Source organism: Sus scrofa, chromosome 10 (genome assembly GCF_000003025.6).
Source record: "Sus scrofa isolate TJ Tabasco breed Duroc chromosome 10, Sscrofa11.1, whole genome shotgun sequence".
NCBI classification, from domain to species: Eukaryota; Metazoa; Chordata; class Mammalia; order Artiodactyla; family Suidae; genus Sus; species Sus scrofa.
Genome location: NC_010452.4, coordinates 14,215,519 through 14,241,585, shown reverse-complemented (window position 1 = coordinate 14,241,585; position 26,067 = coordinate 14,215,519). Strand labels below are relative to the sequence as shown.

The 26,067-nt window shown below is 50.4% G+C and overlaps 1 protein-coding gene across 1 annotated transcript in view; it reads left to right on the top strand.

Annotated features, from left to right (window-relative positions):
• Positions 422–26,067, top strand: part of PARP1 (poly(ADP-ribose) polymerase 1) — a 38,008-nt gene continuing 12,362 nt past the window's right edge. The window contains 15 exon segments of the mRNA XM_003357641.4: positions 422–733; positions 5,505–5,670; positions 11,401–11,516; positions 13,464–13,678; positions 16,238–16,337; positions 17,331–17,447; positions 18,056–18,232; positions 19,340–19,487; positions 21,004–21,144; positions 22,053–22,307; positions 22,851–22,919; positions 23,034–23,166; positions 23,958–24,049; positions 24,052–24,152; positions 25,763–25,891. Of these exon segments, the coding sequence (XP_003357689.2) occupies positions 614–733; positions 5,505–5,670; positions 11,401–11,516; positions 13,464–13,678; positions 16,238–16,337; positions 17,331–17,447; positions 18,056–18,232; positions 19,340–19,487; positions 21,004–21,144; positions 22,053–22,307; positions 22,851–22,919; positions 23,034–23,166; positions 23,958–24,049; positions 24,052–24,152; positions 25,763–25,891 (2,079 nt within the window). The 5' untranslated portion in view covers positions 422–613.

Genomic DNA, 26,067 nt, shown 5'->3' with positions numbered 1-26,067 from the left:
ATAGTGAAAAATGCTAGATTTCAGTTAGTTTTCAGTACCCACGGCCTGCAGATTGCAGTTAGAACCTGCCCAGGTTGACCTACCTTTGGCAGGTCAACCACATTCTGGAACCAGCCCAGCACCTCCCAGACCTGTTCGCCTCCAGGGAGAGAGGGCACACGTATTAAAAGGGGACAGGGGTGGGTTTAGTTATAAGAGCACGTAAGTGTTCCTGGGGACAAATGATTAAGAGCACTGCGGCCGGCCCAGCCAAAGAGCTACAGGCGGAGCTCCAGCCAGCATGGACCCCCAGCAGCTCCGCCTCGCTCACGCGGCAGCAGCAAGCACTAGGGAAATGCCGCCCCCAGCCCGCAGGGGGCGTGCGCGCCGGCGGCCCCGCCCCGTGAACGCGGCTAGCGGGGCGTGCCCCCCCCGCCAGGCATCAGCAATCTATCGGGAGCGGCGGGTGGTCGGCGCGGCGTGCTTGGCGGCAGCGGCGGCGGCTCTGGGCACTGGGGGCCCTGCTGGGAGGAGACAGGCAAGCAAGGCGGCGGCGGCGGCGGCGGCGGTTGCGGTTGCGTGTCTGCAGGTCGCAGCGTCAGGCTTCGGGAGCTGCATCGGCACAGGGAGGAGGATGGCGGAGTCATCGGACAAGCTCTATCGGGTCGAGTATGCTAAGAGTGGGCGCGCCTCCTGCAAGAAATGCAGCGAGAGCATCCCCAAGGACTCGCTCCGGATGGCCATCATGGTGCAGGTGCGGGATGAGAGGCCGCTTTGTGCGCGGCGGGGGTTTCCAAGCGTCCGGGGAGGGTTGGGGGAGGGCTGGCCCAGAGCCGCGGGCCAGGCCGGCCGCTCGGAGCCCGCGCTGGGCCTGCGGGCGCTGCTGCTGCCGCTCCTCCCGGCGTGTGGCCCGCCGGGTGGACTCTTCCGGAAGGTTTTGCTGATGTTGCTGAAAAAGCCCGGGAAATACGGTGTGGAGCTGGTGGTGCCTTTTATTTTGTAAAAAATAAGGAGCTGCTTTTATCCTTACTCCGGGGTGGTGCTGTTCTTGTTTCTGTTATTGCTATTCGCCTTGGAAAGAAAATGTACGTGTGGTCTTTGGAAGTTAGTTTGGTTTTGACCTACATTGCGCTGGAAGATTTTTGTCTTATATTCGTGGTGGCGACTGGCAAGTGAGGGTTTTTTTTTTTTTTTTAAGCTATTTTTGGCAATCTTCTACATTCGCTCACTCTCATTTTTTAAAATTATGCAAAGCTATGCAAGTCGGTGTCGTTTCAGTACGGTGCTCCCTCTTTGAGCTTAATTTGTGGTTTAAAATAACCTTTTCCCCAAACTTTCCAACTTCGCAGACTTGCTGCATTTGCAGCTAATCCGATTTGAGTAAGAATGGCTCCGGGGGTTCCTTATCTGGATTTATTGGCTGATTAGGGAAATCCCTCTGGTGGTCCCCGAGGCCTACAGAGATGGCCAGAGGCTGTTGGAATGAGGTGTTTATCTGGACCTCAAGGTCCCAGTAGCTTGATTTTCTCTCCCCTCCGTGAGGCAGTTTGTGTTGTTGTGTTTTTTTTTTTCCCCCCTGTATTTTTAGGGCCACACCCTTGACATATGGAAGTTCCCAGGCTAGGGGTGGAAGCAGAGCTGCAGCTGCCGGCCTACACCACAGCTCACAGCAACGCCAGATCCTTAACCCAGTGAGTGAGGCCAGGGATCGAACCTGTGTCCTCATGGATACTAGTCAGGTTCTTTACCCCTGAGCCATGACAGAACTCCCAATTTTCATGTTTTGTTTGTTTGTGTTTTGTTCTTTTTAAGGCTCCACCTGCGGCATGTGAAGATTCCCAGGCTAGGGGTGGAATCAGAGCTGTAGCCACCGGCCTACACCACAGCCACAGCAACACCAAATCCAAGCTGGTCTGCGACCTACGCCACAGCTCACGGCAACGCCAGATCCTTAACCCACTGATCAAAGCCAAGAATCAAACCTGTGTCCTCATGGTTACCAGTCAGATTCCTTTTTGCTGAGCCACAGTGGGAACTCCCCAGTTCATGTTTTAGAAATGACCAGAGAGCACTGCTGGCTTTGGGGTGGAGGGGAGTGGGTACCAAGTGTGCTTAGGCGATCTCATTTCATAACTGGGCAGGGACTGGGGTTGTCACCCTGGTGTCCTCAGGGCCACCTAGCTAAATACCTGGCACACAATACTTCTTCATTTAGTAAATACTTGCTGAGCACCTGGTAGGTTCCAGGCGTTGTGTTAGGTACTAGGGGCAGAAGGAGAGACTCCACTCCTGGGAGCTTCCAGTTGGGTTACAGGGCTGATGACTGGTAAATGTTGCTGTACAGGGGTAGGTGCCACCTGATGGAGCTCTGCACTAGGCGTCATATGCCCAGGGTGGGAGCTTTGCCACAGAAGTAACAGGAAGTTGAGGATGGAAGAGGAGACAAGACCTATCATCTGAAGAGCCCTTATCTCCTATGGGGCGTCTTTTCATTTTACCCTAATGTTCGGGCCACTGATCTTAAGAAGCTCCCAATAGTGCAGGGGTTCTTTACCTAGAGTCTTTGGGATGGCAGGTAGAATTTAGGAAGTAAGTCCATGAGTTTAGATGAGAAAAAAACATGTGCATCCCTGGCATCCCTGTAGCCTTTCATTATAATCCACTGCTTCCTCCAGTTAGGAATGGAAACAGCAGAGCAAAGGCAAATTAGCAGTACCTGGGGTTTTTGTCATCAAGGCTAGTTATTTTCGTACAGCTGTTGGGGGTTTCTCAAAAATTTACCACCTACACTCATCATTAGAAAATTGCAGTCGTTATTAAAGTGGGTACTTAACTGTATTTTGTTATTTGATGTTTGAAGCTCATGGATTATTATATCCCAGTAAACTTTTTTTTAATGTTTTGATAATTATTTCAATATAATCGATTTCCTCTGTGAGCCTGTGTATTTTATCGTGCATTTTGAAATGTTAGTCTGAGAATGGGACATCCCTAAGGCTTCACCGACAGCCAGAGAAGCCCCTGTTCTATTGGGAAGGACAGACAGAAAGCCTCGGTCCAGCCAGTGTACCGAGGCAAGGATGCCAGTGAGGCATGAAGGGAGGGTTGGCTCTGTCTCCTGAGTCATCATTTCCTGAACCAAATCAAATCTAGCAGCAGCCCAAGTAACCATAGCCTTGTAAATTAACTGTACTGCAATAAAAATTTTTAAAAAATGATAAAGTCGGGGTTTCTGGGCCCTCCTTCTGCTTACCTCAAAGAAAGAATTAGTATTCAAAGTTAATGTGGTGGAGCTCCGGCTGTGGCACAAAGGATTGGTGGCGTCTTGGGAGTGCTAGGACGCAGGTTTGATCCCCAGCCTGGCACAGTGGGTTAAGGATCCAGCGTTCCCGCAGCTTTAGCTCCAGCCTGATCCCTGATCCACGAGTTCTATTTGTTGAGGGGTGGCTGAAAAGGGGGAGCTGGGGAGTTCATGTGGTTTTTTCTAATTGTAATGGGAGGTGGAGTTTTCATTCAGAATATAACTTTGGTCTTGGCTGAGCTGCTGAAGGCCAGAGGGAAAGAAAGAGGCCTTTCTTCACCACCCCCACCCCCGCCCCACTCCCCTGTGGATTGGAATTCCTTCTTTTACATTTGTATGGGCAGTTGGAGTCTGGAGTACCTGATACTTTAGCTGGCAGGCCCTGGGGCAGCCTCCTGGGATGCTTTGTGCCTTCCAGCCTTTGGACTGGGAGGAGCTGTGATGGGCCCTTCTTGGGATGGCCTGAGGCAGGCAGACAGCCTGGTGCTCTGTGGTTCTGTTCTTTGGGGGGTAGGCCAGCTGTGGTGTGGGCAGTTTCTCAGGAAGCTGACTGGGTGGCTGGTGAGGCCCCTGGGGCCTGGTAGGTGCTCACGTGTGCCGAGTATGCAGCCAAAGCTTCTGCTCCTGGCTCAAGTGTGGTGGCTCCCAAGTGGAGACTGTCGTCTCGTGACCTTGGTCTAGTTCCCTTCCTCCCATAGGGGTCTCAGTCATGAGTTCACAAATAAAGCCTGGTCTTGGTCAAGGGTTCTTGCAGGGAGCATGGGGGCTCTAACATCCCATGATCTTGTGCTGGGAGTTCTGACAGGCCTGTGGGTCCCCAGCCCAGTCAGGAAGAAATGCCATGGCCACGAGTTCCACTCGGGGGAAAGCCACCAAGCCGCCCTCTCCCCTTTGCACTTAAGGGGAGGCTTAGACAGGAGTACCAAGGCAGAGAGAGCCAGGTCAAGGCCACTGCAGATGTTATAACAGGACGTCAAGATGCTTGAGGCTGCCTTGATAAAGTCTGAGCCAGGACCCAAGTCCACTCTGAAAATGGCCATTTGTTATGTGGGGGGGGGGGGCTGTGTTTTGTTTAGGTTGGGAGGGAGCCTCTTTTCCACAGCAGGACTTACTCCATCCCTCCCTCCTTTTCCCTCCAGACTCCACAGACACTTTTTGACCACTGCCAGGAGCAGGAATTGCCGTTTCCTGCCAAGAGAGGCCCCGTGGTCCTCCGGGAGCTTCTCACCCCATGCAGGACAGACATTGAGCAAATAATCTTAACTCTGGGGGACTGTGGAAGAAGGTCTTGGGGGACCTGAGGAAGTGCAGTTTTGCTCCCAGCCTCATTAACCCTGCATTTTATTTAACACTGCAGCGTGAGGCCCCACACCTAGCAGAAGGTCGTTGGGAGACCTTGTCACTCTTTCAGAATACTTCCCCTGTCCCCCACTCCATCCTGCCTGGAGTTTATTTTTAACACCGTTGTAGTAGCTTTATGCCAGCCTCTTGACATGGAGCTTTATGTTCCATCAGAGCAGGTGTTTGGGGCTTGCCTTGCTTCGGTCAGAACCGTTTGTGTGTGAAGTACCCCTTCCTGCCAAGCGGTGTGGAGCAGTGTAGGGGAACCAACAGTGGTCGCAGGTTCAAGTTGGAGCTGAGTCACTTGCTGCCTGTGTGACACCCCCCCCTGCAGCCGTGAAGTGGGGGTGCTGGGTCCCCAGAGGCAGTTGCAGGTGTCCCGGGATGGCTTGTCTTGAAGGGCAGCAGGGACTGAATGTGGCCGGACCTCCCAGTTGTTGGGGCGGGGGCGGCCTACCCGTTCCCTCTCCTTAGAGAAGTCACTCCTTGCACACATTCACTTGGCTGTTGCGAAGCGTGACACTTTTCTCTGACATGTTTGCTTGGCCTGGCGCCTTATGTGGGACTCATTCCCGTGTTGTTCTAAGTGCACAGAGCCCTCCAGGCCACAGGGACCCTGGTGAGATGGGGCCTTGCATCTCCTGTGCGCCCACGGAGTTCTGAGCTGAAATGCCCCCGGGCCCCGCCCCCATCCATCTGAGGGTGGTTCGGGTCCCCATCCTAAGGCGGGGCCGTTGCTGTCCCTTTACAGCTTTCCCCCCTCCAGGTGGGGATGAGGAGGCTGTCGTGGGTTTACAGTTAAGCAAATGGGTTAGGATGTTGGGGTCCCAGGGCCAGACCTGAGGCTCACCCCTCTCTTCCTCCTCCGACCCCGCCCTTCTAGTCGCCCATGTTCGATGGGAAAGTCCCGCACTGGTACCACTTCTCCTGCTTCTGGAAGGTCGGCCACGCCATCCGGCACCCTGACATCGAGGTGGACGGGTTCTCCGAGCTCCGGTGGGACGACCAGCAGAAAGTCAAGAAGACGGCGGAGGCTGGAGGAGTGACAGGTGTGTGCACATCGGGGGAGGGTGGGTGTCACCCCCCAGCCCCGAAGCTGCCTGGGCGAGGGGCCTTTCCCAAGAGAACAGAAGCAAGGTCCTTCAGTTCACCCTTTCTTGTTTTAGCAGCACCCCAGTGACCCAGTGTCATTCTGATGTAGGGTATTTTATTTCTCCAGATGCTTCCGATGTAGCTTTTAAATGTGTTGTGGCTGTTTTAATAGACTTTGTTTTATAGAATAGTTTTAGGTTCACAGCAAAATAAAGCAGAGAGTTCCCATATGCTGCTGGCCCCCACAGAGGCATGACCTGCAGCATCAGCAGCATCCCTCAGCTGATGGTCCACTTGTTGTAATCGCTGAACCTACATTGACGTCATCATCACCCAAAGTCCATAGTTTCCATTAGCCGTAACTCGTGGTGGTAGAGATTTTATGTGGGTTTGGACAAAAGGGCAACAATACATAATCCATTTTTATAGTATTGTACAGAAATATTTTTCACTGCCCTAAAATTCCTCTGCATTCTATCCATTGGCCTCTCCCTTTCCCAACCCCTGGCAACCGAGGATGCTTTTGGTGTCTCCACGGTTTTGCCGGTACATTTCAGTCCTAAGTGCATTCATTCCCATGGTTAGGCAACCATCACCACCATCCATCTCCAAAACTTGTTCATCTTCGCAGATGGACACCCCATGCCAATTCAACGACAACTTCCCATTTCTCCCCCCACCAGTCTCTGATGACCACTGCTAATTTCTGTCTCTATGAATTTGACTGCTTCTAAGTACCTCATATGAGTCTAATCATACGATATTTGTCCTTTTGTGTCTGACATATCACTCAGCTTAATGTCTTCACAGTTCTCGCATGTGGTGTGCTTTTTAAGGCTGAATAATACTCTCTTGTACGGCTAGAATAATATTCTCTTGTTTGTCCTTTCATTCACTGATGGACATTTGGGTTGTTTCTCCCTTTTAGTGATTGTAAAGAATGCTGCCGGAGTTCCCATCGTGGCTCAGTGGTTAACAAATCTGACTAAGAACCATGAGGTTGCTGGTTCGATCCCTGGCCTTGCTCAGTGGGTTAACGATCCGGTGTTGCCGTGAGCTGTGGTGTAGGTTACAGACGCAGCTTGGGTCCCGAGTTGCTGTGGCTCTGGCGTAGGCCAGTGGCTACGGCTCCAATTCGACCCCTAGCCTGGGAACCCCCATATGCCGCGGGAGCAGCCCAAGAAATGGCAAAAAGACAAAAAAAAAAAAAAGAAGAATGCTGCCGTGAACATTGGTATACAAATCTCTGTTCCAGGCCCTGCTTCCTGTTCTCTTGTGCATATACCCAGAAGTGGAATTAAGTGCTGGATCATATAGGAATTCCGTGTTTCATTATTTGTGTAAACTGCAGTGCTGTTTCTAGCAACAGCTGCATGATTATCCATCCCCGCCAGCAGCGCACAGGGGTCTGATTTCTCCACATCCTTATTGATACTTTTATTTTCTGAGTTTGGGTTTGTTTTGGTTTTGGAATTTTTTCCCTAAATAATACCCATCCTTGGAATTCCCTGGTGGCCTAGTGGTTAAAGAATTGGGTGTTGTCTCTACTGTGGCTCAGGTTCGGCTCCTGGCCCAGGACCTTCTTCGGGTGAGGCCAAAAATAACAACAATGTTAGTAGTAAGACCCATCCTAATAGTTTGAAGTAGTATCTATTGTGGGTTTGATTTGCGTTTCCCTGGTGCCCTCGCTGTTGCGTTCTACAACTTAATATTTACTCTATTGACGTTAAAAGTTACAAATTTCCATCATGGTTTTTAAAGGTCTGTAGTATTCATTTATTAAGGTCTTGCTAGATTTTGTGCATATTTGACATGCATTAATTTCACTGAATCCTTGCACCAGTCCTTTAATCAGTTTTACTGTTGAGGAACTAAGATAACTTAGAGGTTGAGGTAATTGGTCCAAGGTTACACCAGTGGTAACGGCCTGAGCCAGGATTCAAGTCCAGACTCTTGCTTTTTAGACTAGACTCTGACCCATTTAGCTCTATTATAAATAGAGCTGCTGCAGATTTCTTGTATATCCTGGGGCACCTGTCCAGTTGATTCTGTAATTCCAAGAGGGGGAATTACTGCCAAAAGAGCTGAGCTGTTTGAAGGCCACATTACCTGTCAGAAAGGTGGTGACCGTGGTACCAGTGATGTGTGATGGACCCACATCTCCATGTCCACACCATCGCTAAGTGTTTTCTTTTTCTTTTTTCTTTTTTTGTCTTTTTAGGGCCGTACCCGTAGCACCTGGAGATTCCCAGACTAGGGGTCGAATTGGGGCTGTAGCTGCTGGCCTACGTCACAGCCACAGCAACGTGGGATCCAAGCCAAGTCTGACCTACACCACAGCTCACTGCAATGCCAGATCTTAACCCACTGCGAGGCCAGGGATCGAACCTGCATCCTCATGAATACTGGTTAGATTCATTTCCACTGAGCCGTGATGGGAACCCTCCTGAGTATTTTCGTTCCTTTTCGTTTTCCTTTTACTGAGGTGGAACATTTTGTCATGTGTTGATCAGTCATTTGTGTTACTTTGCTGTGTGTATGTGTCCTTGCCTCGTTTTTTAAGGTATTTTGTCTTTTCTTAATGAAATGTAGAAGATACTCATTCTCAGTCTCACGTGTTTGCAAATATTTTTCCTAGTTTCACATTTTTCTTCTAGATATCTTTATTGTATGTTTTGTCACATCAAAGTGTCATCTCTGACTAAATGTTCTTGTCATACCTGTCTTCTCATTTACAGTATCCACTTTTGGTATTTTAAAATCTCTCATCCAGAATTTAAAAAATAATGTGCATACAGTTACAGGCACAAACTTAATATGTACAGTTCAGCGAGTTTGGACAAATGCCTTTGCACATCTAACATTCACCCCGTCAAATTTTGCTACCAGGGGTTCTCTTCGTGGCTCAGCTCTTAACAAACCCGACTAGAATCTATGAGGATGCGGGTTTGATCCCTGGCCTGTGGTGTGGGTGGTACATGTGGCTTGGATCCTGTGTTGCTATGGCTATGGTGTAGGTTGGTGGCTACAGCTCTGATTTGACCCCTAGCCTGGGAACTTCCATATACCACAGGTGCGGCCCTAAAAACCAAAAAAAAAAAAAAAAAAAAAAAAAAAAAAACAAAATTGCTACCCCCAACCCCACATAGGTCCATTAGACCGTTTCCGAGTTATCCTCCCCTCAGCAAGGTAACCACTGTTCTGATTTCTATCCCTGTGCAATTGATTTTTCGTTTTGGAAAAAAGGGAGCGGTGTCTTTCTCTGGTTAGCTGCTTCCACTCAGCGTAACATCCATGAGACCCATTCAGGTTGTCTTAAATGTCATCAGTTCTTTTTTAATTATTGAGGAGTAGTCCCTCCTCTGTTTGAGTATTACTACAATTTGTTTATCCATTCTCCTGTTGGTGACTTAGGTTGTTAACAGACTAGGGCTGTTACAAATATAGCTGCTATGTACACTTGTGTACACGCTCTATAAATGCAAGTGCTCTGGTTTCTCTTGGGTAAATGCCTAGGATAGACTGGTAGATGTAGGTTTAGCTTTTACAGCAACTCCAGATCTGAGCCATGTCTGCAACCTGCACCACAGCTCATGGCAACGCCAGATCCTTAACCCACTGAGCAAGGCCAGGGATCGAACTCAGAACCTCGTGGTTCCTAGTCAGATTTCATTTCCGCCGCGCCACAACGGAAACTCGTGTTTTTTCCCAGTATGTTTATTGCTAGCATATAGAAATGTTTTGCACTAACTTTGTGCTTTGCAAATTTGCTCACTTCACTTGATGGTATTAGGAGCTTTTTTGTAGATTCCTAAGGATAATCCCAGTTACAGTCATGTCCCCTACAAATAGAGATGGTTCTAGTTGTTCTTTTCTAAACTTAAACTTCTCTTTTTCTTGCCTTGATGCACTTACTAAAACCTTCAATACAGTGTTAAATAGAAGTGGTAAGAGAAGCCAGGCTTGTCTTATTGTTGATCTTGGGAGAGAAGCATTCAGCCTTGGAATTTATAAGAAAAGAATCTAGGGAGTTCCCGTTGTGGCGCAGTGGTTAACGAATCCGACTAGGAACCATGAGGTTGCTGGTTCGGTCCCTGCCCTTGCTCAGTGGTTAACAATCCGGCGTTGCCGTGAGCTGTGGTATAGGTTGCAGACGAGTTGCTGTGGCTCTGGTGTAGGCTGATGGCTACAGCTCCGATTAGACCCCTAGCCTGGGAATCTCCATATGCCGCAGGAGCGGCCCAAGAAATAGCAAAAAAAAAGAAAAAAGAAAAGAATCTAGCTTTTCCCAAATGCTTGGCCAATTTCCCCTGAGATTTTTCTTTTCTTTTTTTTTTTCTTTTTCTTTTTAGCACCCCCCACCACCACTTTGTTTTTTGTTTATATGGGGGTTTTGGGGGGGAGGGGGACTTCATTCACAGCATATGGAAGTTCCCAGGCTAGGGGTTGAATCAGAGCTGCAGCTGCTGGCCTACGCCACAGCTCACGGCAACACCAAATCCTTAACCCACTGAGCAAGGCCAGGGGTCGAACCCGTGTCCTCACGGATACTAGTTGGGTTTAACTGCTGAGCAACGACTGTTATTTTTTATTTTGCTCTGCTCTCTTGTTTTTGGTTTTTGTTTTTCTAATTGAAGTATAGTTCATGTACAATAATAGTATATAAGTTACAGGTATTCAGTGTAGTGATCCACAATTTTTAAAGGTTATATTCCATTTATAGTTATTACAAAATATTAGCTGTATTCCCCAACTACAGTATATCCTTGTAGTTCCGCATATTTAATTCTTATGTATACATTGTGTCTGTGTCTGTATCAAGATTGTCCCTTTAACTCAGCATTTAACTTTTTTTTATTTTTTATTTTTTGTCTTTTGTCTTTTTAGGCATATGGAAATTCCCAGGCTAGGGGTCTAATCAGAGCTACAGCTGCCTGCTTATGCCACAGCCACAGAGATCGGAGCCACTGAGTGAGTCCAGGGATCGACCCCACAACTTCATAGTTCCTAGTCAGACTCATTTCTGCTGCGTCACGACAGGAACTCCAACTCAGCATTTAACTTTAATAAATGAAAGTGTAATGGAAATTAGAAGGCAGAGTTAGAATTTAGTATGGTACAAGCCTTTCATAGTAAGCACTTAATAAGTTTTCCAGGGGAGTTCCTGTTATAGTTCAGCGGAAACATATCTGAGTAATATCCATGAGGACGCAGGTTCAATCCCTGGCTTTGCTCAGTGGGTTAAAGTATCTGGTATTGCTGTGAGTTGTGGTGTAGGTCGCAGATACGGCTCCCATCCCACCTGGCTGTGGCTGTGGTGTAGGCTAGCTGCCGTAGGTCCAATTTGACCCCTAGCCTGAGAACCTCCATATGCCACAGGTGTGGCCAAAAAGAAAAAAATGTGAGGGACTGGGCTACAGGGGAATGAAGAGAAGGGGGTGGGACCCCCAGCAGCTAACACTGTACTGTTACCAGAAGACTGACAGAAGGTTTTTATGTTATTGCCAGAAAAGCTCTCTTAGGCACCCACAATGGTTGCAAACAAGCGTAGATGAGATGGACCAACTGTGGTCGCCCCAAACCTAAGGTGTCATGGTAGAGGAGCCCCAGGAGGTAGAGGCAGAGGTCGGGGACTCTGGAGCCACACCAAGGCTGTTGATTTGAGCGCGGTGCCTTTGATTCTTCAGGCAAAGGCCAAGATGGGGTTGGCAGCAAGGCGGAGAAGACGCTGGGTGACTTCGCGGCCGAGTATGCCAAGTCCAACAGAAGCACGTGCAAGGGCTGCATGGAGAAGATCGAGAAGGTGATCGAGCGCCTGGGGCTTCACATACGGACTTCGGGGATTTCTGACGTTGGATGTCATGGCATATCTCAAAAGAAAAGTAAAAATAGGCGTTCCCGTTATGGCTCAGCAGTAACTAACCTGACTGGTGACCATGAGGATGCGCGTTCCATCCCTGTCCTCACTCAGTGGGTTAAGCACCGGTGTTGCCATGAGCTGTGGTGTAGGTTGCAGACATGGTTCAGATCTGGTGTTGCTGTGGCTCTGGTGTAGGTCGGCAGCTGCAGCTCTGATTCAACCGCTAGCCTGGGAACTTCCATATGCTGCAGGTGTGGCTATAAAAAGCAAAAAAAAAAAATAGAAAAAATAGGGGCTTTCAGTCCTGGCTTAACATGAGTGGTTAAAAATAAAGTGAAGATTGGACTTCCCGGTGTGGCACAAAGGGATCATTGGCATCTTGGGAGCACTGGAATGCAGGTTGGATCCCTGGCCCGGCCCAGTGGGTTAAGGATCCAGCATTGCTGCAACTGTGGCTCAGATCTGATCTCTGGCCTGAGAACTCCGTATGCCAAGCATCGGCTGAAAAAGAAAAAAAAAAAAATGGATGAATAAAGGAAGGTCTCCATAGAGATAGGAGGTGGCAGTGACTTCTGGGCAGATCTGACCCTGACTATTCATGGTCCTGTCCTCATGTATGTCACTGCCACCACTCTTGGGAGTCCTGGGAGAATTTGGAAAACATTGACACATGGGGTCTCTTCTGGACCCCTCAGTGGCTGTGGGGAACTGTTGGTCGCGTTTGGTGGGATTAAGTTTAAGGAGAATGTTCCTGGTACCAGCCTCCAGGTCTCTTCCACTTGATCAGGGACTTCCTTAAATACCCCTTCCTCCCAGCGCTTGTCCCTGAAGGATGACAGCTGGTTGGGTGACATGTTCGGTCCTCTGAGCAGTGGGGAGACAGGTGGAAAGTGGGCCTGTGCCCTCTGGCCTTATTACCCAAGATCCTCTGGTCTTTGGTAAACACTCTGGTTGATTAATTTCAGGCATCGATTGGAGGTTTCTACCTCCTCGGAGTATTGTACAGGAAATTGAGCTGAGTCAGTGGGTCTTTAGAAAGGACACAGATGAAATGGCTAGATCTACTCCAGCCATAAGAACCTGAGGTGAAAGTTAATGCCCAGAGGGAGTGCCAGAGACTGCTGAATGCTGCTCAGCCGGCAGTGGGGAAGTGTCGGTCCCCCTGCTCCGAGCCTTCCCCTCTGGGATGCACAGGTGCAAAACTCAGTAGGAGTGTCAGCGCTGAGAATTGTGAACCTGAGCAGGACTAGTTTACAGGTTTGTTACTGCCCTCCCCCCCCTTTTTGGTCTTTTTAGGGCCAAAGTCAAGGCATATGGAGGGAGGTTCCCAGGCTAGGGGTCCAATCCGAGCTGCATTTGCCACCTACACCACAGCTCATGGCAATGCTGCATCCTTAACCCATTGAGCGAGGCCAGGGATCGAATCCACGTCCTCATGGATCCTAGTTCTTAACCCCCTGAGCCACAACAGGAACTCTTACTACTGCTTTTTAGGGGCCTTCACATGTGTAAGGAGGCTTGAGAGTCTGGGTTTGGGAGGATTTTTGGCAATCCCTGCTGGAACCAGGTCCTGCCCTGGCTCAGTGCAGCCTGCGGCAGCTCAGCATCCCAGGTGGCTTCGTGCCCACGCCAGGTCAGCAGAGCATTCTGAGGCAATGCTGTCTCTTCCTCACTTGCCCAGGTAGCTAGCTAGCTACGTAGCTAGTTGGACTTGACCCCCGTTAAGATTGAGGGTCACACAATCCTTGGTGGCATAGACGAGCCCAAACCTCCCAACAGCAGCCCCACCCTATCCAGCCCTTTGTTCTGGGCATGGACCTGGGGGTTCTGGTCACCCCCAAGTCCCCTGACATTTACCATCCTTCCTTGTCTCTGTGGATTTTCCCACAGGGCCACGTGCGCCTGTCCAAGAAGATGCTGGACCCCGAGAAGCCCCAGCTGGGCATGATCGACCGCTGGTACCACCCAAACTGCTTTGTTCAGAACCGGGAGGAGCTGGGCTTCCGGCCCGAGTACAGCGCCAGCCAGCTTAAGGGCTTCAGCCTGCTCACCGCAGAGGACAAAGAAGCGCTGAAGAAGCAGCTCCCGGGCATCAAGAGTGAAGGGTGGGAGGAGGGCCATGGGGGTGGGGTCAGTCCATGGGTCCCCGGAACACTCCTGTGGCTGTGTTCCCCTTGCTGCCCATCAGAAAGCAGTGGAGGCGGCGTGGCAGGGAAGTCCCTGGGGCCTGCAGTGTGCCCTGCTGCAGCCCCTGGTGGTCTGTTTCAAGGCCTGCCCCCCACACAGCCCTCTGCAGTCCCTGGTGGTCTGGTTCAAGGCCTGCCCCCGACACAGCCCTTCACACACTTGGAGACCCCTCTGCCAAGCCAGCTGAGCATTCCCCTGGTCAGCGTCCACCACCGCCTTTTCTCTGACCCCTGCCCGACCCACTTCCCCATCACCCGGTGTCCTCCTGTGGATGTGTCCCTGTGGGTCTGGGTCTCTGAGGTGGTGGTAGGGATTCTTGACTGTTTTTAAATGGGGGCAGGGGGGTGGCAGTGGATGAGGACTTCCTGGTTGAGAGTTCAGGATGCTATACGGCTTTTCACGGTCATGGTGTTGAGTCTGAGGCACTTCTTTCTTGTGTTCCTCTGCTGGCCCCTCGGCCCCAGTCTAGAGTTGCTTGGGGCGTGGCAGGGCTGCGCTGCATGAAGATAGAGGCAACCCACCACCCCATCCTCAAGCAGCCTTCATGCACTGTCTCAGCTCAGAACGCACGCACTGAGTGTGCAGCAGACAGGGCTCTAATGTGTAGGAAAACTAGAAAGCGAGGCTTGTAGACTTAGACACCCCGAGGGCGCTCTGGCACGTGGTGTAGGTGTAGGAATGCACAACCTCACATTTGTGCCATAGCCACAGTGGGAATTGAGTGAGCGCTTTGGGTGTGCCGGGCACCACGCTAAGCCTTTTCCACGGGACATTCCATTTAACCATCACCACGGGGCCCAGAAGAAAGATGGTATGCTTTTTTCTGTTTTTATGAATTGATTTTAATCCTGTGTGATGGCTGATCGTGTCTTTGCCACCAAGGCTGACCCGCCCTGGTCTTAGACCCTCCATGCCCTTTCTCAGCGTGATACTGCTGAACTTGGTCAGCGTGTTTGCAAACCCAGCTCAGGCACATGGGTGAGCAGCACCTAGACTGTTGCTTCTTGTTTGGGCTTTTATTTATTTGTTTGTTTGCTTATTTTTGTCTTTTTAGGGCCACACCCAAGGCTTATAGAGGTTCCCAGGCTAGGGGTCAAATCAGAGCTGTAGCCGCCAGCCTATACCACAGCCACAGCAACATGGGATCCAGCCGATTCTGTGACCTACACCACAGCTCATGGCAACGCTGGATCCTTAACCCACTGAGGGAGGCCAGGGATCAAATGCAACCTCATGGTCCCTAGTCGGATTTGTTCCCACTGTGCCACAGCGGGAACTCCTTTTATTTATTTTTTTAATGATTTTTATTTTTTCTGTTATAGTTGATTTACAGTGTTCTGTCAGTTTCTACTGTACAGCAAAGTGACCCAGTCATACATTTATATATATCTTTTTCTCACATTTTCCTCCATCATTTTCTGTCACAAGTGACTAGATAGAATTCCCTGTGCTATACAGCAGGATCTCATTGCTTATCCACTCCAAAGGCAATAGTTTTCATCTGTTAGCCCCAAACTGCCGGTCCACCCAACTCCCTCCCCCTCCTTCTTGGCAACCACAAGTCTGTTCTCCAAGTCCATGAGTTTCTTTTCTGTGGAAAGGTTCCTTTGTGCCGTATATTAGATCCCAGATATAAATGGTATCATATGGTATTTGTCTTTCTCTTTCTGACGTATTTCACTTAGTATGAGAGTCTCTGTTCCATCCATGTTGCTGCAGATGGCATTATTTTGTTCTTTTTTATGGCTTAGTAGTATTCCATTGTGTATATATACCACATTTTCCTAATCCATTCATTTGTCGGTGGACATTGGGGTTGTTTCCAGTAGGTTGTTGGCTATTGTGAATAGTGCTTCAATGAACACAGTTAGTTGCATGTTTCTTTTTCAATGAAAGTTCTGTCTGGATATATGTCCAAAGTAGAATTGCTGGGTCATATGGTAGTTTTATATTTAATTTTCTGAGGTACCTCTGTACTGTTCCATAATGCTTGTAGCAACTTACATTCCTACCAGCAGTGGAGAAGGGTTCCCTTTTCTTCATTGTTTGGGCTTTTCGACAGCAGCACAGCCTCCCACTAACAGCTTCCCAGCCTCATTTTGTGAGCCCCTCCACCCCGTCTCCCCCAGCTGAGGTCTCACCTCTAGAAAGCTCCTGCCAAACCTTCTAGGCCATCTTGTCTGTATCAAGAGATACGTGGAGTTTTGGCATCAGATCTGAGCCCTGGGTGCTGGGCTGGGGTGTTCCAAGGCTCTGGGTCGACCTGCTGCCCCCTCCTGGTGACAGAGTGACCTGAAAGGGATGAAGTCAGCAGCCAACACTGCCTGAGCAGAGCTCCTGAGGGACCCAGTGCACGTGGTGGGGTGGGAGTCTGGCCTAGCGGTGTGAAAATAGCGTTAGGATGCTGTGTCACCTGAGTCCTTGGCTTTCAGGGTTCAGTGGCTCTGGTTCTTTGTCTCATGCCCTGTGTCTTTCAGAAAGAGAAAAGGTGACGAGGTAGATGGAGTGGATGGAGTGGCCAAGAAGAAATCTAAAAAAGAAAAGGACAAGGAGAGTAAGCTCGAAAAGGCCCTCAAGGTGAGTCCAGAGCTGAGCGTCGCTCTGCTGGTTCTCTCTCCCCTCTCTTTCTCATTTTGGGAGGAAAGTTCAAGGATGTGCATATGTCCTGCCCACCAAGACCTTCAAAAGTCCCACATGAAGGAAGTTCCAGTGTGACGCAGCAGGTTAAGGATTTGCTTCAGCCTTGCCATAGCTGTGGCCCAGATCTCAGCTGCCTGGGAACTTCCATGTGCCGTGGTTGCGGCCAAAAAAAAAAATTTTCAAATGAATAGCTGTTGTTAAATAGCCTAGTTTGTCCCCCAGGTTTTCTTCCGTCCTCCCGAAGAAACAGTTCTTAGGTGGAAGTACTCACAGTGGGCTCTGAGCAGACCAGTGGCCTGGCTCAACGAGAGCTGGGCCATCTGTTCCCCCTCAGCAGCCTTGTGCTGGGACGGGCTCTTCGTGCTTCAGCCACATGATGCTTCACTGAGTCCCAGACCTGTAGGACCACTTGCATGATTGATTCCGTATATTGAAGTCAGGGATGCCAAAGTTCTTAGCACGGTGGCTCGAAGAAGTAAAGTTGTTCGATATTTTTTAATGAAACCCTTTTGTTGAAAAGAGAAATAGGCGTGTAGTAAAAGGAGAAAACTGCCCATTAGATCAGCAGTCATTGACCAGAATCCTCACCGTGTTGGTTACACGTGTGTCAGAACAAAGTAAAAATGATTAACCAGAAAATGCTGTCTGTTTTTAGGGCCACACCCTCGGCATATGGAAGTTCCCAGACTATGGGTCGAATCAGGGCTGCAGCTGCCGGCTGACACCGCAGCCACACCACATCCATGCTGCATCTGTGAACTGCGCCGCAGCTTGCAGCATCACCAGATCCTTAACCCACTGAGCGAGGCCAGGGATCGAACCTGCATCCTCATGGATGCTGGTCAGATTGTTTCCACTGCACCACGATGGGAGCTCCAGGATTCTTCCTTTGAGAAGAGCTGTCTCTCAGCTGCTGGATCTTGTGCACAGGCCCAGAACGACCTGATCTGGAATATCAAGGACGAGCTAAAGAAAGTGTGTTCAACCAATGACCTGAAAGAGCTGCTCATCTTCAACAAGCAGCAAGTGCCCTCCGGGGAGTCGGCGGTGAGCTGCCTTTGCGTTAAGGGAACCGCGAGCCAAGCGGCCAGGCCGTGTGTGGTGACTGTCCTGGTGGCGTGTGGGAGGCCCTCCGGTTGAACACCTGCTGGTATTAATTGGGAGTGAAATTCCACAGTTGTGTTGCATGGTCATCGCCATCAAGGTTGCCATTTCCGGGGGCAGGAAGGGGCAGGTGCTCGGGACTGAGGTGGGCTGGACCCCTGCCTCGTGTGTTTGTGCCACAAACTGGCCCAAGGCACTCTCTCTGCCACCTTCTACCCTGACGCGCCAAGGGCCGTTTCCCCTGCAGGCCCTGCCCGCTCTCTGGAGGGGAGGTGGGTGCTGTTCCTTGTGCAGAAACCGTGGATGCTCTGGGCTCTCCCTTGTCTACATCGCCGGGGCAGGGGAGCTGCAGGAACATTCCATGCGTGGAAATCAGGGCTCTTAAAGACCCAGAGGCCAAGCTCCAGCTGTCGGGATGGTTAGAGACCTCAGGGCAGTCCCTCCCTTTCTTAGTGTGTGAGGTCAAGGCAGACTCTTCATCCCACATTGGTAATGTCCTCCGCTGTAGCCGCTCCTCCCCCCCCCTTGACGTGCTTCCTCACTGGCTCCAGATCTTGGACCGAGTGGCCGACGGCATGGTGTTCGGCGCCCTTCTTCCCTGTGAGGAATGCTCAGGCCAGCTGGTCTTCAAGAGCGATGCCTACTACTGTACTGGGGACGTCACTGCCTGGACCAAGTGCATGGTCAAGACACAGACGCCTAACCGGAAGGAGTGGGTGACCCCAAAGGTGAGTGGGGGCAGGGGGGATCATGGGGCCTGCTCTGAACGACCTGGGATACAGAATTGGTACTGAATGCTGATCTTGACTGGGCTCCCTACACCCCTTCTAGGAAGGGAAGGGAATGAGCCTGATGTCCTTTCAGGCAGTGATCTTTCTCCAGTGTGTGTGTGGCAGCGGTGGAGGGGGGGAAGAATCAGGGGTGGGGGGTGTGGTCTTGGGGTCATGGGACGAGCTTATGACCCCAGAGAGAGGCCTGTTGGCTCTTGAGGGGAACCAGTTGAGAATGAGGCCTGGGAAGTTGTAATCAGGTTCCAACAGTGGTTCCCTGACCAGATTATCCACTGGTTGGTGTGTGTGGGGGGGTCTTTTGTTCTTTTGTTTTGTCTTTTTAGGGCCGCACCCACAGCACATGGAGGTTCCCAGACTAGGGATTGAACCAGAGCTGTAGCCACTGGCCTGCACCACAGCCACAGCCACGCCGGATCCTTAATGCACTGAATTAGGCCAGGGATTGAACCTACATCTTCTTGGATACAAGTCAGATATTTGTTTCCGCTGAGCTACAGTGGGAACTCTTTTTTATTTGTTTTTAAGGAAAATATTTTTTCTCTTAAAGCTTCACAGTACCAGCACTCTTACAAATGTAGAAGCACTAGAACTAAGTAACTTATCAGTAGTAATACTGTATTTCATACTACAGGCTTCATATTTTCCTTTTTTTTTTTTTTTTTTTTCTTTTTTTGTTTTTGTTTTTTGTTTTTTAGGGCCACACTCAACGGCATATGGAAGGAAGTGCCCAGCCTAGGGGTTGGATTGGAGCTGCAGCTGTCGGCCTATACCACAGCTCATGGCAACGCCAGATCCTTAACCCACTGAGCGAGGCCAGTAATTGAATCCACAACCTCATGGATACTAGTTGGGTTCTTTACTGCTGAGCCATGACAGGAACACCCCATATTTTCTTATGTTATTCTTTATTGTTTTTTTTTTATTTCTTTTTATTAAAGTATATTTGCTATTCTTCATTATAAGGAGGAAAAAAAGAGAGATTCTTTTTATTCAAGGGAGAAATAACTAACTTTATACATACTAACCAAAACATACATTCTTCAGGAATTCCGAGAAATCACTTACCTCAAGAAATTGAAGATCAAAAAACAGGACCGTATATTCCCCCCCGAGGCCAGCACCCCTGTGGCCACAGCACCCCCACCCCCCGCAGCCTCTGCACCCACCGCCGTGAACTCCTCGGCCCCACCAGGTACAGCTCCGGGCGGAGTAGGGCTGAGGCCCTGATCTTAAGGTGAAGAAGGGTGTCTGTCTGAGTTCTTGGTTGGCTCATCCTGTGAGGAAGCCCTGCCCTTCTTCCCCCAGCCCACATCAAGCAGGGGTGGGGCTGGGGTGGAGGCTTCTGAGTAAGGCCAGGGGGACAGCCTTGCCTGCAGGGACAATTAGAGTAGCCTGTCCAGCCCTGTACTGCAGAGCATCATCCAGGCCTCACGGTCCTGCTTCAGGGCGCCCATGCCCAGCTCGGAGAGATGCTTGGTCTCTCGAGTCCAGAGACCTGCTGTACATGTTGCCCACAGAGCAAGTTACTGGTCAGTCCCCGCAGGCAGTCCTCCCTGCCAACCAAGACAGTGACATCAGTTCGTGCTTTTCTGGCAGAAGAGACCTGCTGTCTTTTTCACTCCGGCACATGGTGGAGTCTGGTGGTCAAGGCCAGTGTGATGGATGGAGGGCGAGGTTTCTCGTCCATAGCGCACCCCTGCTCTCAGCAGCCTGGGGCCAGGAGCACATGTAGTGGGCTCCCCACATCGCTTGCAGGTCACAACCGGGTGATTCCTTTTTTCCTTGTTTATTTATTTATTGGTCTTTTTATTTTAGGGTCGAACCTGTGGCCCAGGGAGGTTCTCAGACTAGGGGTCGAATCGGAGCAGCTGCCAGCCTCCACCACAGCCACAGCAACGCTGGGTCCTTAACCCGCTGAGCCACAACAGGAACTCCTAGAGCAGGGTGATTCTGTTCGTTGTGGCGACCGCCGCCAGCTTCCACTTAAACCCTATGGGTGTCACTGTTCATTTGCCCTCATGGGAACAGCTTAAAGGACTTCTCCCCATAGTATCTCTTCCTCTGGAAATGTGTCACCAGCTCTGTTCGTGCCCATTTGCAACACACAGGAGGCTGACCGCTATCCCAGGGCTCTCTGGCCTGGAGGCTGCGCTGGGCGCCTAAAATGCCAGGGATCTTTTTGCCCGAATCCATTATTTCTGCTCGGTTGTGATCACACTGACCAAAGCTTTCAGTGACTGTCGTGGACAAGTCTGACTTTTGTAATGGGTTAATAATTATCGTATGAGAGCTGTAGTTTGCTTTTAGACATGGGGCAGGGAAAGAATACTAGAGGGACTTGGGAGTTCCCGTGACCGTGACCGGCCTCCTGGTCCTCCTCCACCTGCCTATGGAGCAGACCTGGGGCCTCCAGCCACCTCTGCTCTCAGCCCGTTTGTGAAGCAGCATCAGTGCCCGGCTTCTCCCTGGCCCGTCCTTTCTGTGCTGAGGGCTGGGTGCAGTTTGCTGAGCTGTCCTCTGCTCTGGCTCTCTTCTTCTGCTTATGTAGACTTTCCCCTATGGAGACCCCCTTCTCCCAGATCCGAGAGGCTGCGAGGCTGTGTGAGGGCCTTGTGGCCAGTCCTGGGAGCTTGCTGCCTGGTTTCCTGTCCCATCCCTCCCCCTCCAGGGCAGCAGCCCCGCCTCACGAGCCCCTTCTCCCATCGCAGACAAGCCGTTATCCAACATGAAGATCCTGACTCTTGGGAAACTCTCCCGGAACAAGGATGAAGTGAAGGCCGCGATCGAGAAACTCGGGGGGAAGTTGACAGGGACGGCCAGCAAGGCCTCCCTGTGCGTCAGCACCAAGAGTGAGTTTAATCCGCCCAGGGGCCCAAGGGAACATGGGCTGTTCTTGATGGTGTTGAGGATTAAGTGAGGGGAAGTGGGTCTGATAGCCAGGGACCCAAAAAATGTCACATTGCCGGCATTGCTGGGGTTCTCAGGGAAGGTGTCAGCACTCATCCTGGGTGTTGCAGCCCCGTGTCGTGGTGCAGATTCACGTGTGTAAAACTCCCAGCGAAAGACTAGCCCGCTGTTCTTCTCACCTAGCACTGTTCCCCAAGATGTTGGTAGGTTTGCTGCCAAAGCAAAAGTTCCCAGTTTAAGTACGTCTGGGAAACGCAGGGTTAAGCAAAGGCGCACAGGTTGCTCTGCAGGCTGATGATGCTGGTGACCATTACATGTCCCCAAGACCAGAAACAGCGCACCGCTCTTCTGGGGCTCTGACTTCCTTTTCTCAGGAGGTCCTGTTACCATTTCCTTGCAGAACGCAGCCCTCACGCACTCATAACACCTAGCAAAGGGGCCTGTTGCCAGTGGGTGACCTTTATGGAAATGAAAAAAGCCCCCTAACGAGTTCCATCATGGCTCAGTGGAAACTAGTATCCATGAGGATGCAGGTTCAATCCCTGGCCTCACTCAGTGGGTTAAGGATCCAGCTCTGCTATGAGCTGTGGTGTAGATTGTAGACGTGGCTCGGATCTGGCGTTGCTGTGGCTGTGGTGTAGGCCGGCAGCTACAGCTCTGATTCAACCCCTAGCCTGGGAACCTCCATAGGCTGAGAGTGCAGCCCTAAAAAGCAAAAAAGAGAAAAAGGCCCCCCAGCACTCGGTTTTGAAGGAAGGGAGCGCTGAGGGGGAGAAGTGTGGGGAAGTACCCAGTAAATGGCGATTCCGGTAATGGATATTGAAGGTTTTTTCCCTTCTGATGTGAACAGAGGAGGTGGACAAGATGAGTAAGAAGATGGAGGAAGTGAAAGAAGCGAATGTCCGAGTGGTGTCCGAGGATTTCCTCCAGGACGTCTCGGCCTCGACCAAGAGCCTTCAGGAGCTGCTCTGCACCCACATCCTGTCCCCCTGGGGGGCCGAAATGAAGGCTGAGGTGAAGGCCGAACCTGTGGAAGCCGTGGCCCCCAGAGGGAAGTCAGGGGGTGCACTCCCCAAGAAGAGCAAGGGCCCCATCAGGGAGGAAGGTGAGGCCCCAGCGGCCCCGTCCCGCCAGCCCCGCCCAAGCACAGCCTCTCCCTCTGCCCCGAGGGGTCTGTCCAGTGTGGCCCACACCAATTTTCCCAGTTTGTCACTTTGGGGGTGGTGGGAGGTTGTGCGTGGATGCTGTGCTCTTCTGGGTGGTTTTTTGTGTTTTGTTTTGTTTGTTTTGGTCACACTTGCAGCATGCCAAAGTTCTGGGGCCAGGGATGGAACCTGGCACAGCAGTGACGACGCCAGTTCCTTAACCTGCTGAGCCACCACTCTTCCTGTCCTTTTTTTTTTTTTTTTTTTTTTTTGCCTTTTAGGGCCACACCTACAGCATATGGAAGTTCCCAGGCTAGAAGTCAAATGGGAACTGCAGCTGCCGGCCTACACCACTGCTCACGGCCACGCAGGATCCTTAACCCATTGAGCAAGGCCAGGGATCCAACTCCCATCCTTATGGATACTAGTCAGGTTCATTACCACTGAGCCACAAAGGGAACTCTTTTTAAATGTAATATCTCTATTTCTCTATCTCTTCCCAGGTGCCAACAAATCTGAAAAAAGAATGAAATTAACTCTTAAAGGAGGAGCAGCCGTGGACCCCGATTCTGGTAAGGAGAGGGGAATGAGCAAGCAGGCCACACCCCATCCTCCCCTGTCCCAGGAACACCTGCAGACCCCCTTCCCCCCGAGGGGGCGGATCCCAGGACCCGTGTCTGTGACAGGTCTGGAACACTCGGCCCATGTCCTGGAGAAAGGCGGGAAGGTCTTCAGTGCCACACTCGGCCTGGTGGATATTGTCAAGGGAACCAACTCCTATTACAAGCTGCAGCTCCTGGAGGATGACAAGGAGAGCAGGTGTGTCCTTGGGGGAGGATCATCCAGAGGAGTCTCCACCTCCCCCGATACCCTGGTCTCCCAGCATGGGGGGACCAACTGCTCCACGGAGAACACGGGTGTGCCCCTCATGAGGCCTTCAGTGAGGGAGGGAAGAGGCCGACGCCTCCGGACAGTCTTGCTGTCCTTCCTCATTCATGTTACCAAAGACTCCTCTGTTACCAAGGGGTCTGGGTTTGCTTGAAAAAAAGAAAAACAGTAGTTCCCGTCATGGCTCAGTGGGCCACGAACCCACCTAGTATCTATGAATTTATATACAGTAGCCCAGAAAACCAGCAAGAAGCCCCAAATTGTCTTTCCTCCCGCCCCCCTTTAGGGCCACACCTGCAGCATATGGAAGTTCCCAGGCTAGGGGTTGAATTGGAGCTGCAGCTGCTGGTCTGTGCCACAGCCATAGCCACAGCCAGATCTGAGCCACATCTGTGACCTACACCTTAGCTCACAGCAATGTCGGATCCTTAACCCACTGAGTGAGGCCAGGGATTGAACCCGCATCCTCAGGGGTACTAGTCAGGTTCACAACCCACTGAGCCACAACAGGAACTTCCTGTAACCCTCAGTTTAATAAAAAGTAAAGGTCCTTTATTGTAATAGCTGTTCCTTTGGTCCTCTGTGCCCATCATCAATATTTTGGGGTGTTTTCAGTTCTTTCTCACTTGAGGGAAATGGCCAGGAAGGGAAACTCATCCTGGTATGTGACCAGCTGACTCACAAATTTGCATCTATCTGGTACTCCTCCTCTCCCCCCACAGGTACTGGATATTCAGGTCCTGGGGCCGTGTGGGCACCGTAATTGGTAGTAACAAACTGGAGCAGATGCCATCCAAGGAGGATGCCATTGATCATTTATGAAATTATATGAAGAGAAAACTGGGAATGCCTGGCACTCCAAAAACTTCACAAAGTATCCCAAGAAGTTCTACCCTCTGGAGATTGACTATGGCCAGGTAATCATTAATCTTCTTATACTGTCTGGTTCTCATAAAAGAAAGGGACACCTTGTTTTTTAAAAAGACATACCATGTCGGAGTTCCCATCGGGGCTCAGCGGAAACGAATCCAGCTAGCATCCATGAGGACACAGGTTCAGTCCCTGGCCTTGTTCAGTGGGTTAAGGATCCAGCGTTGCCGTGAGCTGTGGTGTAGGTCGCTGATGTGGCTCAGATCCCATGTTGCTGTGGCTGTGGCTGTGGTATAGGCCAGCAGCTGCAACTCCTAATTTGACCCCCAGCCTGGAATCTCCATATGCTGCTGGTGTGGCCCTAAAAAGAACAAAGCAAAAAAAAAAAAAAAAATTCAATTTCTTTTATTTTTTTAACTCAGTGAATTTTATTACATTTATAGTCGTACAACGATCATCACAAAAAAAAAAAGAAATTGACAAAAAAAGAGCAAAAGCAACTGAGTGTATACCATCTACCTTCTCCTTCATAAAGAATAAAATGGTGACCATTACCAGAAGAAAAAAAAAAAGACATACCATGGATCAAATGGCATCATTGGTGAATTCTACCAAACATTTAAAGAATTAATATTGGTCCTTCATAAATTCTTCAAAAAACAGAGGAGGAGGAAACACTTTCCAGCTCATTCTATGAGGCCAGTATTCCCCTGACAACAGAGACGTCACAAGAAAAGGACAGAAGGAGATCCATCTGGGTATAGATGCAAAGTCCTCAACAAAATACTGACAGACTGAATAGCAACACACGAGGACTTAGACACCATGACTGGGTGGGATTTATCCCAGGAGGGCCAGGTTGGTTCGATGTGCAGAAATGAATCAGTGTAACGTAACATGAAAGCAATAAAGAACAGAGGCCAAGTTGCTCCTTAAGCACAACCTGGTTCATAGATTCCAGGTGACATTTCTTGTCTGAACCTATGGTTCATCGTACATCACGTGACTTGTTTCATCACGAAGGTAGAACTGTGGTGACTTGACACACTCCATTAGGTCACAGGTTTTAGTCTTTGTTGTTGTTGTTGTACCCAGGGCATGTGAAGGTTGCCAGGCCAGGGAACAGACCACACCACCACAGCAGTGGCCTGAGCCACCAGGGAACTTCTCAGATTATTTCCTAATAATTTCCTATGATCTGCATTTGTAGCTTGACCATTTCCCTGTGTATCACCAGATAGCAAATCTTTTTTTTTGTTTGTTTGTTTGTTTTTGTTTTTGGTCTTTTTAGGGCTATACCTGTGGCACGTGGAGGTTCCCAGGCTAGGGGTCAAATTGGAGCTAGCCACAGCAACACCAGATCCAAGCCACATTTGCAAGCTGTACCACAGCTCACGGCAACGCAGGATCTTTAACCCACTGAACGAGTCAGGGGTCAAACCCTCATCCTCATGGATCTTAGTCGGGTTTGTTAACCGATTTGAGCCACAACGGGAACTCCCAGATAGCACATCTTTCTGATTAACACCCAGCCTTTTGGTGCCAGCGGCCCTCTGTCCTGGATCTTATCTCTGCCTCTCAAGCCCCAGACGCCACTCCCACTGCTCTGCTTGGGTTGTTTCCCTGCAGCTCTTCCCAGTGTTCCTTTTCCCTAAAGGATGAAGAGGCAGTGAAGAAGCTGACAGTAAACCCTGGCACCAAATCCAAGCTCCCCAAATCGGTGCAGGAACTCATCAAGATGATCTTTGATGTGGAAAGTATGAAGAAAGCCATGGTGGAGTACGAGGTATTGTGTTTTTGTTTGTCTGTGAGCATCTGCTGGGGTTGAGGATTTCAGTGCCTGGCTGGTGCCGAGGCACAGAGCGCTTTGCCCTTCAGGAGAGGCTCAAGGCCTGCTGTGAAATACGTGGTGTGTGGTGGGGGGATGTCCCCTGGGCCCCCAGACCCACCTGCACTTCTCTT